The sequence below is a fragment of the Thalassophryne amazonica genome, chromosome 4 (genome assembly GCF_902500255.1).
Source record: "Thalassophryne amazonica chromosome 4, fThaAma1.1, whole genome shotgun sequence".
NCBI lineage: Eukaryota > Metazoa > Chordata > Actinopteri > Batrachoidiformes > Batrachoididae > Thalassophryne > Thalassophryne amazonica.
The window spans coordinates 82,556,924-82,572,442 of record NC_047106.1 but is presented as its reverse complement, the minus strand read 5'-3'; the positions used below and the strand labels follow the sequence as shown (position 1 = coordinate 82,572,442).

General features: G+C 48.0%; 1 protein-coding gene across 4 annotated transcripts in view; it reads right to left on the bottom strand.

The window, feature by feature from the left end:
* The window catches only part of hip1 (huntingtin interacting protein 1), a 274,436-nt gene that overhangs the window by 106,241 nt on the left and 152,676 nt on the right, over positions 1-15,519 (bottom strand). For all 4 annotated transcript variants that reach the window (XM_034168174.1, XM_034168175.1, XM_034168172.1 and 1 more), the window contains exon 6: positions 7,845-7,921. In XM_034168174.1, the coding sequence (XP_034024065.1) occupies positions 7,845-7,921 (77 nt within the window). The remainder of the gene's footprint in view (positions 1-7,844; positions 7,922-15,519) is intronic.

The following is a 15,519-nucleotide window of genomic DNA, read 5'->3' as shown; positions in this document are numbered from 1 at the left end:
ATATACTCAAAACCTGGATTAATCTTTTTAGTCACATAGCACACTACTGTATAGGACAACATTGACAAACACAAAGACCTGACTCAGACATAAAAGTGCTCAGAGCCACACAAGACGACGGTCTGACAACCACCTAAAATGTTGCAAAATTTGCTACAATGATTTATTCCTCTGAATAACAGTGGCTGGAACAAAACTGTTCCTGTAGTGCTTTGTTCTGTACTTCGGGACTGTAAACCTCTGACCAGAGGGAAGAAGCTGGAATTCTCCATGTAGAGAGTGTGAATGGTCATTTACAATAGACTTCAATCAATCAATCAATCAACTTGTTTCTTATATAGCGCCAAATCACAACAAACAGTTGCCCCAAGGCGCTCCACATTGCAAGGCAAGGCCATACAATAATTATGAAAAACCCCAACGGTCAAAACGACCCCCTATGAGCAAGCACTTGGCCACAGTGGGAAGGAAAAACTCCCTTTTAACAGGAAGAAACCTCCAGCAGAACCAGGCTCAGGGAGGGGCAGTCTTCTGCTGAGACTGGTTGGGGCTGAGGGAAAGAACCAGGAAAAAGAGATCGATCACTAATGATTAAATGCAGAGTGATGCATACGGAGCAAAAAGAGAAAGAAACAGTGCATCATGGGAACCCCCCCACAGTCTACGTCTAAAGCAACATAACCAACTTAGTGATCCTCTGTATCTGCCTGGTATACAGAGCCTCAGGACCAAGCTGTGGTTCACCAACCAGCTTCCCTGACCACTTCACAATCTGCACCAGTTTGTTTTTCTCCTTCACCGACAAAGCACCATGATACTAATGAATAATCAATCAATCAATCAATCAATTTTTTTATATAGCGCCAAATCACAACAAACAGTTGCCCCAAGGCGCTTTATATTGTAAGGCAAGGCCATACAATAATTATGTAAAACCCCAACGGTCAAAACGACCCCCTGTGAGCAAGCACTTGGCTACAGTGGGAAGGAAAAACTCCCTTTTAACAGGAAGAAACCTCCAGCAGAACCAGGCTCAGGGAGGGGCAGTCTTCTGCTGGGACTGGTTGGGGCTGAGGGAGAGAACCAGGAAAAAGACATGCTGTGGAGGGGAGCAGAGATCGATCACTAATGATTAAATGCAGAGTGGTGCATACAGAGCAAAAAGAGAAAGAAACAGTGCATCATGGGAACCCCCCAGCAGTCTACGTCTATAGCAGCATAACTAAGGGATGGTTCAGGGTCACCTGATCCAGCCCTAACTATAAGCTTTAGCAAAAAGGAAAGTTTTAAGTCTAATCTTAAAAGTAGAGAGGGTGTCTGTCTCCCTGATCTGAATTGGGAGCTGGTTCCACAGGAGAGGAGCCTGAAAGCTGAAGGCTCTGCCTCCCATTCTACTCTTACAAACCCTAGGAACTACAAGTAAGCCTGCAGTCTGAGAGTGAAGCGCTCTATTGGGGTGATATGGTACTACGAGGTCCCTAAGATAAGATGGGACCTGATTATTCAAAACCTTATAAGTAAGAAGAAGAATTTTAAATTCTATTCTAGAATTAACAGGAAGCCAATGAAGAGAGGCCAATATGGGTGAGATATGCTCTCTCCTAGTCCCCGTCAGTACTCTAGCTGCAGCATTTTGAATTAACTGAAGGCTTTTTAGGGAACTTTTAGGACAACCTGATAATAATGAATTACAATAGTCCAGCCTAGAGAAAATAAATGCATGAATTAGTTTTTCAGCATCACTCTGAGACAAGACCTTTCTGATTTTAGAGATATTGCGTAAATGCAAAAAAGCAGTCCTACATATTTGTTTAATATGCGCTTTGAATGACATATCCTGATCAAAAATGACTCCAAGATTTCTCACAGTATTACTACAGGTCAAGGTAATGCCATCCAGAGTAAGGATCTGGTTAGACACCATGTTTCTAAGATTTGTGGGGCCAAGTACAATAACTTCAGTTTTATCTGAGTTTAAAAGCAGGAAATTAGAGGTAATCCATGTCTTTATGTCTGTAAGACAATCCTGCAGTTTAGCTAATTGATGTGTGTCCTCTGGCTTCATGGATAGATAAAGCTGGGTATCATCTGCGTAACAATGAAAATTTAAGCAATACCGTCTAATAATACTGCCTAAGGGAAGCATGTATAAAGTGAATAAAATTGGTCCTAGCACAGAACCTTGTGGAACTCCATAATTAACTTTAGTCTGTGAAGAAGATTCCCCATTTACATGAACAAATTGTAATCTATTAGACAAATATGATTCAAACCACCGCAGCGCAGTGCCTTTAATACCTATGGCATGCTCTAATCTCTGTAATAAAATTTTATGGTCAACAGTATCAAAAGCAGCACTGAGGTCTAACAGAACAAGCACAGAGATGAGTCCACTGTCCGAGGCCATAAGAAGATCATTTGTAACCTTCCCTAATGCTGTTTCTGTACTATGATGAATTCTAAAACCTGACTGAAACTCTTCAAATAGACCATTCCTCTGCAGATGATCAGTTAGCTGTTTTACAACTACCCTTTCAAGAATTTTTGAGAGAAAAGGAAGGTTGGAGATTGGCTTATAATTAGCTAAGATAGCTGGGTCAAGTGATGGCTTTTTAAGTAATGGTTTAATTACTGCCACCTTAAAAGCCTGTGGTACATAGCCAACTAACAAAGATAGATTGATCATATTTAAGATCGAAGCATTAAATAATGGTAGGGCTTCCTTGAGCAGCCTGGTAGGAATGGGGTCTAATAAACATGTTGATGGTTTGGATGAAGTAACTAATGAAAATAACTCAGACAGAACAATCGGAGAGAAAGAGTCTAACCAAATACCGGCATCACTGAAAGCAGCCAAAGATAACGATACGTCTTTGGGATGGTTATGAGTAATTTTTTCTCTAATAGTTAAAATTTTGTTAGCAAAGAAAGTCATGAAGTCATTACTAGTTAAAGTTAATAGAATACTCAGCTCAATAGAGCTCTGACTCTTTGTCAGCCTGGCTACAGTGCTGAAAAGAAACCTGGGGTTGTTCTTATTTTCTTCAATTAGTGATGAGTAGAAAGATGTCCTAGCTTTACGGAGGGCTTTTTTATAGAGCAACAGACTCTTTTTCCAGGCTAAGTGAAGATCTTCTAAATTAGTGAGACGCCATTTCCTCTCCAACTTACGGGTTATCTGCTTTAAGCTACGAGTTTGTGAGTTATACCACGGAGTCAGGCACTTCTGATTTAAAGCTCTCTTTTTTAGAGGAGCTACAGCATCCAAAGTTGTCTTCAATGAGGATGTAAAACTATTGACGAGATACTCTATCTCACTTACAGAGTTTAGGTAGCTACTCTGCACTGTGTTGGTATATGGCATTAGAGAACATAAAGAAGGAATCATATCCTTAAACCTAGTTACAGCGCTTTCTGAAAGACTTCTAGTGTAATGAAACTTATTCCCCACTGCTGGGTAGTCCATCAGAGTAAATGTAAATGTTATTAAGAAATGATCAGACAGAAGGGAGTTTTCAGGGAATACTGTTAAGTCTTCTATTTCCATACCATAAGTCAGAACAAGATCTAAGATATGATTAAAGTGGTGGGTGGACTCATTTACTTTTTGAGCAAAGCCAATAGAGTCTAATAATAGATTAAATGCAGTGTTGAGGCTGTCATTCTCAGCATCTGTGTGGATGTTAAAATCGCCCACTATAATTATCTTATCTGAGCTAAGCACTAAGTCAGACAAAAGTTCTGAAAATTCACAGAGAAACTCACAGTAACGACCAGGTGGACGATAGATAATAACAAATAAAACTGGTTTTTGGGACTTCCAATTTGGATGGACAAGACTAAGAGTCAAGCTTTCAAATGAATTAAAGCTCTGTCTGGGTTTTTGATTAATTAATAAGCTGGAATGGAAGATTGCTGCTAATCCTCCGCCCCGGCCCGTGCTACGAGCATTCTGACAGTTAGTGTGACTCGGGGGTGTTGACTCATTTAAACTAACATATTCATCCTGCTGTAACCAGGTTTCTGTAAGGCAGAATAAATCAATATGTTGATCAATTATTATATCATTTACCAACAGGGACTTAGAAGAGAGAGACCTAATGTTTAATAGACCACATTTAACTGTTTTAGTCTGTGGTGCAGTTCAAGGTGCTATATTATTTTTTATTTTTGAATTTTTATGCTTAAATAGATTTTTGCTGGTTATTGGTAGTCTGGGAGCAGGCACCGTCTCTACGGGGATGGGGTAATGAGGGGATGGCAGGGGGAGAGAAGCTGCAGAGAGGTGTGTAAGACTACAACTCTGCTTCCTGGTCCCAACCCTGGATAGTCACGGTTTGGAGGATTTAAGAAAATTGGCCAGATTTCTAGAAATGAGAGCTGCTCCACCCAAAGTGGGATGGATGCCGTCTCTCCTAACAAGACCAGGTTTTCCCCAAAAGCTTTGCCAATTATCTATGAAGCCCACCTCATTTTTTGGACACCACTCAGACAGCCAGCAATTCAAGGAGAACATGCGGCTAAACATGTCACTCCCGGTCTGATTGGGGAGGGGCCCAGAGAAAACTACAGAGTCCGACATTGTTTTTGCAAAGTTACACACCGATTTAATGTTACTTTTAGTGACCTCCGATTGGCGTAACCGGGTGTCATTACTGCCGACGTGAATTACAATCTTACCAAATTTACGCTTAGCCTTAGCCAGCAGTTTCAAATTTCCTTCAATGTCGCCTGCTCTGGCCCCCGGAAGACAATTGACTATGGTTGCTGGTGTCGCTACCTTCACATTTCGCAAAACAGAGTCGCCAATAACCAGAGTTTGATCCTCGGCGGGTGTGTCGTCGAGTGGGGAAAAACGGTTAGAGATGTGAACGGGTTGGCGGTGTACACGGGGCTTCTGTTTAGGGCTACGCTTCCTCCTCACAGTCACCCAGTCAGCCTGCTTTCCCGGCTGCTCGGGATCTGCCAGGGGGTAACTAACGGCGGCTAAGCTACCTTGGTCCGCACCGACTACAGGGGCCTGGCTAGCTGTAGAATTTTCCACGGTGCGGAGCCGAGTCTCCAATTCGCCCAGCCTGGCCTCCAAAGCTACGAATAAGCTACACTTATTACAAGTACCGTTACTGCTAAAGGAGGCCGAGGAATAACTAAACATTTCACACCCAGAGCAGAAAAGTGCGGGAGAGACAGGAGAAGCCGCCATGCTAAATCGGCTAAGAGCTAGTAGCTACGCTAAGCTAGCGGATTCCTAAAAACACGCAAAGTGAATAATGTGTAAATAATTTAGAGGTGATTCAGCAGAAGGAGTGCTTTAGTTAAGGCACGTAAAGATTACACTGGGAAACAAATCGTAATCTAGATAACTAGATCAATCTAACTGCGCAGATTAAACAGCTAACAGATACAGAAAAACACCGCTGTGCTCCGGAACAGGAAGTGATACAATACCGCAGTGAGAGCCAACCACCAGTAGAGGCAAGCAAGAGGGGATGGGATCAAGACAGAGTTAACTCCATAAAAGATCGATAAAACAATGTCATGATGGTTTTTTCAATGTTAAAAGATGACAGCTTTCTTAAACAAAAACGCTGATGCCCTTTTTTGCATACAGCTTTACAATTCGTCTTAAAGTTAATTTTACAGTCTATCGTAATCCCAAGGTACTTATGCAACTGCACAAATACTGGCCCTTCATGACTGTGTTTCAGGTCTACAGGTTTTTTTTCTGAAATCCACAATCATATCTTTAGTCTTTAAAATGTTCAGATGAAGGTAGGACTCATCACACCACCTGACAAAGTGCTCAACAACAGGTCCATGGCTGGTTTCATTATCCTGCAATAAACTAACAATGAGTCATCTGCATATTTTAAAATTGTCCTCTTCTCATGCATGCTCTGACACAGGCAGAGAATCCTTTCTCTCGTGACACTCTACATGCAAGGGTGTGAGGACTTATCAAGGTCCAGGCCACGATGGCAGGAGACAAAGCAGCTCAACCCTCGCATCCCCATCCTTGACGAATTTCTATAAATCTTCTGGGGGGATGCAGAGATGTTCCCAACACAGATGGGAAATATAATCCCTCCAACAAGTCCTGGGTCTTCCCTTGTGGCGTCCCAACTGGACATGTCTAGAAAGGAGATGACCGGGAGGTAGACCAGATGCTCAAACCACCTCAACGGAGAAGCAGTAATGTGAAATAGCAGTAGCTCTAATCAGAGTTCCTGTCAGATATTCTCACCGTGTCCCTTAGTATATGCCCAGACAACTGCTTGACAAAGCTCATGTCCACCGCTTGTATCCCTGATGTTGCTCTTTAAGCCATTACCCAAAGCTCATGATCATAGGTGAGGAGAAAAACAAAAGTTAAATGGTAAAAAAAAAAAAAAAAAAAAAAAAAAAAAAAGTTGTTTAGCACGACAGTCCAGTCCAGCATCCGCATGACATCAGATGCAGTCCCAATTAGTGTAGACACATTCGATCCTTAAAAAAAAAACAAAAAAAAACATAAATATGACAATTCAAGCCTTTTTCCCTCTCTCTGACTACAACAATGGATTGTCCATCTCCAGTACTGAACTATGATTTACATGATTCCTATGTTCATCGAGCAGAAGTTTGTTCTATGCCAGATGCCCTTTCTGATGTAACTCCAGCTCTGAGTAGAGAACCTAATATGCATGTTTGAATGGTGGAAGGAAGCTGGAATAATTGGAGGAAAACACACAGAAACCCAGAGAGAACATGCAAACTACACACAGAGAGAAATTGGGCACAGGTAGACTGGAATCCAGGACCTTCTTCCTGTGAGGTCAGACTGACTTTAAAAGGTTATGTTTACAACGTCCTACCAAGCCCAGCTAACCTCCATGTCTGGAGCAAGACAGAATCACCAGCCTACCCCCATGTCTCCGGGACAGGGAACCTTGGAACACCTCCTCAGCAGCTGCCCAAAAGCCACTGAAGATGGACGTTGTCACTGGTGCCACAACCAGGTGCTGAGGGCAGTTTCTGACAGCATAGCTACAGCCATTAACACCATGAAGGGCCACCAAAACCCAAAGACCATCAGGTTCCACAGAGCCGGAGAGAAACCCAGCACTCAACCACGGGCAAAGTCTGGCCTCCTCACCTCCGCCATTGACTGACAACTAGAAGTGGATTTGGGCAAACAGCTGAAGTTCCCAGCCAGGATAACATCCACACGGTTCCAACCGAACTTGATCATTCTGTCAGATTCCATCAAACAGCTGATGACTATGGAGCTCACAGTGCCCTGGGAAGAGCGCATGGAAGAGGCCAATGAGAGGAAGCACGCCAAATACCAGGAGCTGGTTGACAAAAGCAGGAGGAAAGGTTGGAAGATGCACTGCGAACCTCTGGAGGTGGGCTGCTGAGGATTTGCAAGGCAGTCTCTGTGCAAAGTTCTCACGCTGCTGAGTCAAAGAGGAAGGCCATCTGGCTATGAATGAGGAGGGCAGATCCGTGGGCAAATGCTACTGGGACACAGGCTGGAGTCTGATCAACCTCCGTTGGGTTGCCTGGGCAAAGGTGTCTGATGTTGTAAGACCTGAAACACCCAGTGACCCTAGGTTACATCACTGATGATGTATCCCAGCGCATCCACAAGATGTTTCTTTAACCTATATAAAACACTGCTTGAGTGTTCGACTGTTATCATGATAAACAGCTTCTTATTCATCTTTGAAGATGAGCTCTGGTGCATCAAGATGGGAGGCTTTCATCCAGTCTCATTTCTTTTCACACTTTCGTTACCAAAATGTGGATGTCTGGCAACAATAATTACAACAACAGCTGAAGCGGCAGCACACCACACTCACAAGTTGTTGACATCGTTCTCTCCGGCTTCATCAAGCTGTCTATTTGACATCTGCAGGTTTCCTGGGAAACGAGGATTCTGAAAGAAAATAAAACACAAAGATGACTTATTTAAAGACAAGTTAAACAGTTCTGAAAAACAACCATGATTTCAGTGCATGACAAAGTGCATATTTCTTGAAAATGAAATGTTTTGACATTTAAAAATGAGCTGAATAGTCAAACAAATAAAGAATAAACAATGTAACAATGGTCTATTACTTTTTATGGCAAAAGCTATTTTTATTCACTAGTACAGGTCATACTGTTGTGTGGGCCGCTGAAGAGGAGGTACTGCTGGCCCACCACCACCAGAGGGCGCCGCCGCCCCACAGGAGCAGCCTCGGTAACAGCTGTCACCCATCACCTGAGACAGCTGACGGCAATTATCACTGGGGCATATCAGCAGGACGGCATCTCCACCTCATCGCCGAGATATCGTTCTACCTGGAAGGTAATAATCTCAGCTGACTGCTTGACAGTAACCTTTGTGATTTTTGTGAGTGATTGCAGACTTTTTTCCCCAACGAGAGGTGGAGGTAGCTTCCCTGCCGTACAGGTTGCTGGGTGCAAACGCGCCCACGTTAATTGTGTTCTTGTTCCTCGCCAGCAGTACCAGGTCCGACACGCGGAGGCAGTGGCCACCTGGGAGTTCGGAACTTGGCGGCTCCAGTATTCCTGGGGTCCTGTGGCGGAGGAAACCGTGTGGCTCCGGTTCTACTTTGGAGAGGCGTCTCCTATCTTCGAGCCTGCCCACACGACACCTTCGTGAATTGAACTTTGTCCATTGTTGTAATTTGTTGTGTTTGTTGTGCACGTTCGCAACAGTAAAGTGTTGTTATTTAACCTATTCCATTGTCCGTTCATTTGCGCCCCCTGTTGTGGGTCCGTGTTCCTACACTTTCCCAACAGGATATCTCGGCCAGCGTCATGGATCCCGAGGGGCGTCAACCGGCTGTTGAACGGCCAATGGAAGAACAAGGCGCACAGGCGTCCGCAGGAGGGGTAATCGGTGAGTTGCAGCGGATCCTCACCGCTTTCACGACTCGGTTAGACTTGATGGCCGAGCAGAACGCCCTCCTGAACCGCAGGGTGGAGGCTCTCGCCGCGCAGGTAGAAGCGCGCCCTCCGGGCACCGCTGCGGCTCTCCCTCCCGTAGACCCTGTGCGTGACAGCGACGTTCCACTGGTTGTCCAACGACCCCCCCCACCATCCCCTGAAGCATACATAAGCCCCCCAGAGCCGTACGGAGGCTGTGTGGAGACGTGCGTGGATTTCCTTATGCAGTGTTCGCTCGTTTTCGCACAGCGTCCCGTCATGTACGCGACCGACGCTAGCAAAGTAGCTTATGTGATAAATCTGCTTCGTGGTGAGGCACGCGCTTGGGCTACAGCGCTCTGGGAGCAAAGTTCACGGCTCCTTCTGACATATGATGGGTTTGTGAGGGAGCTCAGAACAGTGTTCGATCACCCTAATAGAGGAGAGACCGCTTCAGCCGTGCTGCTGTCAATGAGACAGGGGCGCCGGAGCGCAGCTGCCTATGCAGTCGACTTCCGCATCGCGGCTGCGAGGTCCGACTGGAATAGCACTGCCCTCCGCGCCGCCTTCGTAAACGGACTGTCATTGGTCCTCAAGGAGCACCTGGTGGCTAAGGACGAACCGCGGGATTTGGATGGGCTTATCGATCTTGTCATACGATTAGACAATCGGTTAAATGAGCGCCGTCGGGAACGAGACGAAGGGCGTGGACAGGCACGCGTCGTCCCTCTCCCTTCCGGTTCCGACCGCGTTCCGCCCTCCCCACGCTCCACGGCCCCTGCGCTCCGTGCGATCACAGCTCCCCCTGCTGACGAAGCTATGGACACGAGTAGGGCAACATTTAGGGCACCGGTCACACAAAGGAGGCTGGCCCGCGGAGCGTGTTTTGTTTGTGGCTCGATTGAGCATCAGGTACGAGACTGCCCCGAACGGTTAAACACCAACGCCCGCCCCTAGACACTGGGCTAGGGGGGGGGCCGAGACGTTCACGTGGGACACACCCACATCGCCACACGACTCCCAGTTACAATCCTTTATGAGGATTTAACCCTGAAGGCCCCAGCACTGGTGGACACGGGCTCAGAAGGGAATTTGCTTGATAGCAAATGGGCCAGGGAGATAGGGTTCCCTCTGGTGGCGCTTACCTCGCCTGTGCAGGTACGGGCACTAGATGGCTCCCTACTCCCTCCAATCACCCACAAGACACCACCAGTAACTCTGGTGTTGTCGGGGAATCACCGGGAGGAGATCGAGTTTTTTGTAACTCCGGCCACCTCCCGTGTGATTTTAGGTTTTCCCTGGATGTTGAAGCACAATCCCCGGATCGATTGGCCGTCCGGGGTAGTGGTCCAGTGGAGCGAGACCTGCCATCGGGTATGTTTAGGTTCCTCGGTTCCTCCCGGTTCCCAGGCCAGGGAGGAGGTCAGAGCCCCGCCCAATCTAGGGACGGTGCCGGTGCAGTACCATGACCTTGCGGAGGTGTTCAGCAAGGATCTGGCACTCACCCTTCCCCCCGCACCGCCCGTATGATTGTGCCATTGATTTGGTTCCAGGCGTTGAGTTCCCGTCCAGCAGGCTGTACAACCTCTCACGACCTGAACGCGAATCAATGGAGACCTACATCCGGGACTCTTTGGCTGCCGGGTTGATCCGGAATTCCACCTCCCCGATGGGTGCGGGTTTCTTTTTTGTGGGGAAAAAGGATGGCGGATTACGTCCATGCATTGATTACAGGGGGCTGAACGAAATCACGGTTCGTAACCGATACCCCTTACCCTTGTTGGATTCGGTGTTCACGCCTCTGCATGGAGCCAAGATATTCACCAAGCTTGATCTTAGGAATGCGTATCACCTGGTTCGGATCCGGAAGGGAGACGAGTGGAAGACGGCATTTAACACCCCGTTAGGTCATTTTGAGTACCTGGTCATGCCGTTCGGTCTTACAAATGCTCCCGCGACGTTCCAAGCATTGGTTAATGATGTCTTGCGGGACTTCCTGCACCGATTCGTCTTCGTATATTTAGACGACATACTCATCTTTTCTCCGGATCCTGAGACCCATGTCCGACATGTACGTCAGGTCCTGCAGCGGTTATTGGAGAACCGGCTGTTTGTTAAAGGCGAGAAGTGTGAGTTTCACCGCACTTCTTTGTCCTTCCTGGGGTTCATCATCTCCCCCAACTCCGTCGCTCCTGATCCGGCCAAGGTTGCAGCGGTGAGAGACTGGCCCCAACCCACAAGCCGTAGGAAGCTGCAACAGTTCCTCGGCTTTGCGAATTTCTACAGGAGGTTCATTAAGGGCTACAGCCAGGTTGCTAGCCCCCTGACAGCCCTGACCTCACCAAAAGTCCCCTTCACCTGGTCGGATCGTTGCGATGCCGCGTTCAAGGAGTTGAAACGGCGCTTCTCGTCTGCACCCGTTCTGGTGCAGCCCGATCCTAGTCGCCAGTTAGTGGTTGAAGTGGATGCCTCGGACTCAGGGATAGGAGCTGTGCTGTCCCAGAGTGGGAAGACCGATAAGGTCCTTCATCCGTGTGCCTATTTTTCCCGCAGGTTGACCACGGCTGAACGGAACTATGACGTCGGCAACCGAGAACTCCTTGCGGTGAAAGAGGCTCTTGAAGAGTGGAGACACCTGTTGGAGGGAACGTCCGTGCCATTCAAGGTTTTCACTGACCACCGGAACCTGGAATATATCAGGACCGCCAAGCGGCTGAATCCCAGGCAAGCCCGCTGGTCACTGTTCTTCGGCCGTTTTGACTTCCGCATCACCTACCGGCCCGGGACCAAGAACCAGAAGTCGGATGCCTTGTCCCGGGTACACGAAGACGAGGTCAAAGCGGAGTTGTCGGATCCACCGGAACCCATCATCCCGGAGTCCACTATCGTGGCCACCCTCACCTGGGACGTAGAGAGAACCGTCCGGGAGGCCCTGGCACGAAGCCCGGACCCCGGGACTGGACCAAAGAACAGACTTTACGTCCCACCAGAGGCAAGGGCTGCAGTCCTGGACTTCTGTCACGGCTCTAAGCTCTCCTGTCACCCAGGGGTGCGAAGAACCGTGGCAGTTGTCCGGCAGCGCTTCTGGTGGGCGTCCCTGGAGGCCGACGTCCGGGACTATATCCAGGCCTGTACCACCTGTGCCAGGGGCAAGGCCGACCATCGCAAGGCTCCGGGACTGCTACAGCCGCTGCCCGTGCCTCATCGCCCCTGGTCCCACATCGGCCTGGATTTTGTCACGGGCCTCCCGCCGTCCCAGGGAAACACCGTGATCCTCACGATAGTGGACCGATTCTCCAAGGCGGCCCACTTCGTGGCCCTCCCGAAGCTCCCTACGGCCCAGGAGACGGCGGACCTCCTGGTCCACCACGTCGTCCGCCTGCATGGGATACCATCAGACATCGTCTCCGATCGCGGTCCCCAGTTCTCCTCGCATGTCTGGAGGAGCTTTTGCCGGGAACTGGGGGCCACGGTCAGTCTCTCGTCCGGGTATCACCCCCAGACCAACGGGCAAGCAGAGCGGGCCAATCAAGAAATGGAGCAAACACTGCGTTGTGTGACAGCCGCGCACCCGGCGGCCTGGAGTACTCATCTGGCCTGGATCGAGTACGCCCACAACAGTCAAGTGTCATCAGCCACCGGCCTCTCCCCCTTTGAGGTGTGTTTGGGGTATCAGCCCCCGTTGTTCCCGGTGGTTGAGCGGGAGGTCGGTGTGCCCTCGGTCCAGGCCCACCTGCGGAAGTGCCGTCGGGTGTGGCACGCCGCCCGTTCTGCTTTGTTGAAGGCCCGGATGAGGGCGAAGACCCATGCAGACCGGCGGCGGACCCCGGCCCCTACGTATCGCCCCGGGCAGGAAGTGTGGTTGTCCACAAAGGACATCCCACTACAAGTGGCCTCCCCTAAACTACAGGACAGGTACATAGGACCGTTTAAAATCCTCAAGGTCATCAATCCCGCCGCAGTGAGGCTTCAGCTTCCAGCCTCACTGCGGATCCATCCTGTGTTTCATGTGTCGAAGCTCAAGCCCCATCACACCTCGCCCCTCTGTACACCCGGTCCGGCACCACCTCCTGCCCGGATCATCGATGGCGAGCCGGCTTGGACAGTGCGCCGGTTGTTGGACGTCCGTCGGATGGGCCGGGGCTTTCAATATCTGGTGGACTGGGAGGGGTATGGTCCCGAAGAACGCTCCTGGGTGAAGAAGAGCTTCATCCTGGACCCGGCCCTCCTGGCCGACTTCTACCGTCGCCACCCGGACAAGCCCGGTCGGGCGCCAGGAGGCGCCCGTTGAGGGGGGGGTCCTGTTGTGTGGGCCGCTGAAGAGGAGGTACTGCTGGCCCACCACCACCAGAGGGCGCCGCCGCCCCACAGGAGCAGCCTCGGTAACAGCTGTCACCCATCACCTGAGACAGCTGACGGCAATTATCACTGGGGTATATCAGCAGGACGGCATCTCCACCTCATCGCCGAGATATCGTTCTACCTGGAAGGTAATAATCTCAGCTGACTGCTTGACAGTAACCTTTGTGATTTTTGTGAGTGATTGCAGACTTTTTTCCCCAACGAGAGGTGGAGGTAGCTTCCCTGCCGTACAGGTTGCTGGGTGCAAACGCGCCCACGTTAATTGTGTTCTTGTTCCTCGCCAGCAGTACCAGGTCCGACACGCGGAGGCAGTGGCCACCTGGGAGTTCGGAACTTGGTGGCTCCAGTATTCCCGGGGTCCTGTGGCGGAGGAAACCGTGTGGTTCCGGTTCTACTTTGGAGAGGCGTCTCCTATCTTCGAGCCTGCCCACACGACACCTTCGTGAATTGAACTTTGTCCATTGTTGTAATTTGTTGTGTTTGTTGTGCACGTTCGCAACAGTAAAGTGTTGTTATTTGACCTATTCCATTGTCCGTTCATTTGCGCCCCCTGTTGTGGGTCCGTGTTCCTACACTTTCCCAACACATACTGGAATTTAACAAACTGCATTTGAAAATGCATATCCAATGCATATCCAATATAAATGCGGCACCAACCCAAAACGCTGAAGACAGAGTGCAGAAATGTGTGTCAGAGGAGCATCAGAACTGCTAATTTATACACAGCAGTTTTCTAAATGGTAAATGGATGGACTGCATTTATATATAGTTAGGTTCTATTTTCAGATAAGTAGACTACCCAAGACATTTTCTGTTAAAAGCAGACAACAGTCTGATTCTTATGTATTTTGACCTGCTGAGTTAAAAAATTGCTGTTGGCATGTTGTATCTTTATTCTTTCACCTTCTAATTTGCATAACACAAAATGGCCGCCCATTTCATCACATTTCCCACAGGTTTACTTGTATTTACATTAGAAACAGAAATAAAAGTTCAATTCATATGTATTTTAACCTGCAGAATTCAAATATTGTTGTTAGCATGCTATATCTCTACTTGCCTCTACTGCCTAATTTGCATAAAACAAAATGGCCATCCGGTTTTCACATTTTCCAAAAGTTTGCTTGTTTTGCTCAAGAAAAGCAATGAAAACTCTTATCTTTGTGTTATCTGAGCTGCTGAGTTCATAGTTTCTTATTTGTAAGCTGTATCTTCTCTCCTTCATCCATAATATGCATGAAACAACATGGCCACCTCCTAATATGCATGAAACAACATGGCCACCTGCTGTTTTCATACTTTGTAGAAGCTTGTTCTACAAAAGAAATTGATAACAAAACAAATTTTTCCCCATGCCTCTGCTGCACAATCAGGCCTACAAATGAATCTATTTGTCAATCTTACTTATACTGGACTGTTGAAAAACATCTCCTGTGGATTTAAAAATCACAAAATCGTTATATTCATTCTTTGATGGCATGTTTATTTTTTCCCATCACAAATGCTGAACAATATAATGATAATACTATGTTAAAACTTACATAATTGTCTCAGTACAGCACAGATAATGTATACAGCTCCAACACCAGAGGGCTATTGCTTTTGACACCAGAGGGCAGGCCTCACTGGCCAGTGGCCAGGCACATGGTGCCACAGTGACTCAACAGCAGCAGCAGCAGTAGCCACAGCATAGAAGTGGTCAATCAAACTGCATTGTTCCCTGATATGATACAGACACCCTCTCTACTTTTAAGATTAGGCTTAAAACTTTCCTTTTTGCTAAAGCTTATAGTTAGGGCTGGATCAGGTGACCCTGAACCATCCCTTAGTTATGCTGCTATAGACGTAGACTGCTGGGGGGTTCCCATGATGCACTGTTTCTTTCTCTTTTTGCTCTGTATGCACCACTCTGCATTTAATCATTAGTGATCGATCTCTGCTCCCCTCCACAGCATGTCTTTTTCCTGGTTCTCTCCCTCAGCCCCAACCAGTCCCAGCAGAAGACTGCCCCTCCCTGAGCCTGGTTCTGCTGGAGGTTTCTTCCTGTTAAAAGGGAGTTTTTCCTTCCCACTGTAGCCAAGTGCTTGCTCACAGGGGGTCGTTTTGACCGTTGGGGTTTTACATAATTATTGTATGGCCTTGCCTTAAAATATAAAGCGCCTTGGGGCAACTGTTTGTTGTGATTTGGCGCTATATAAAAAAATTGATTGATTGATTGATATATTTGCGGAGTTCATC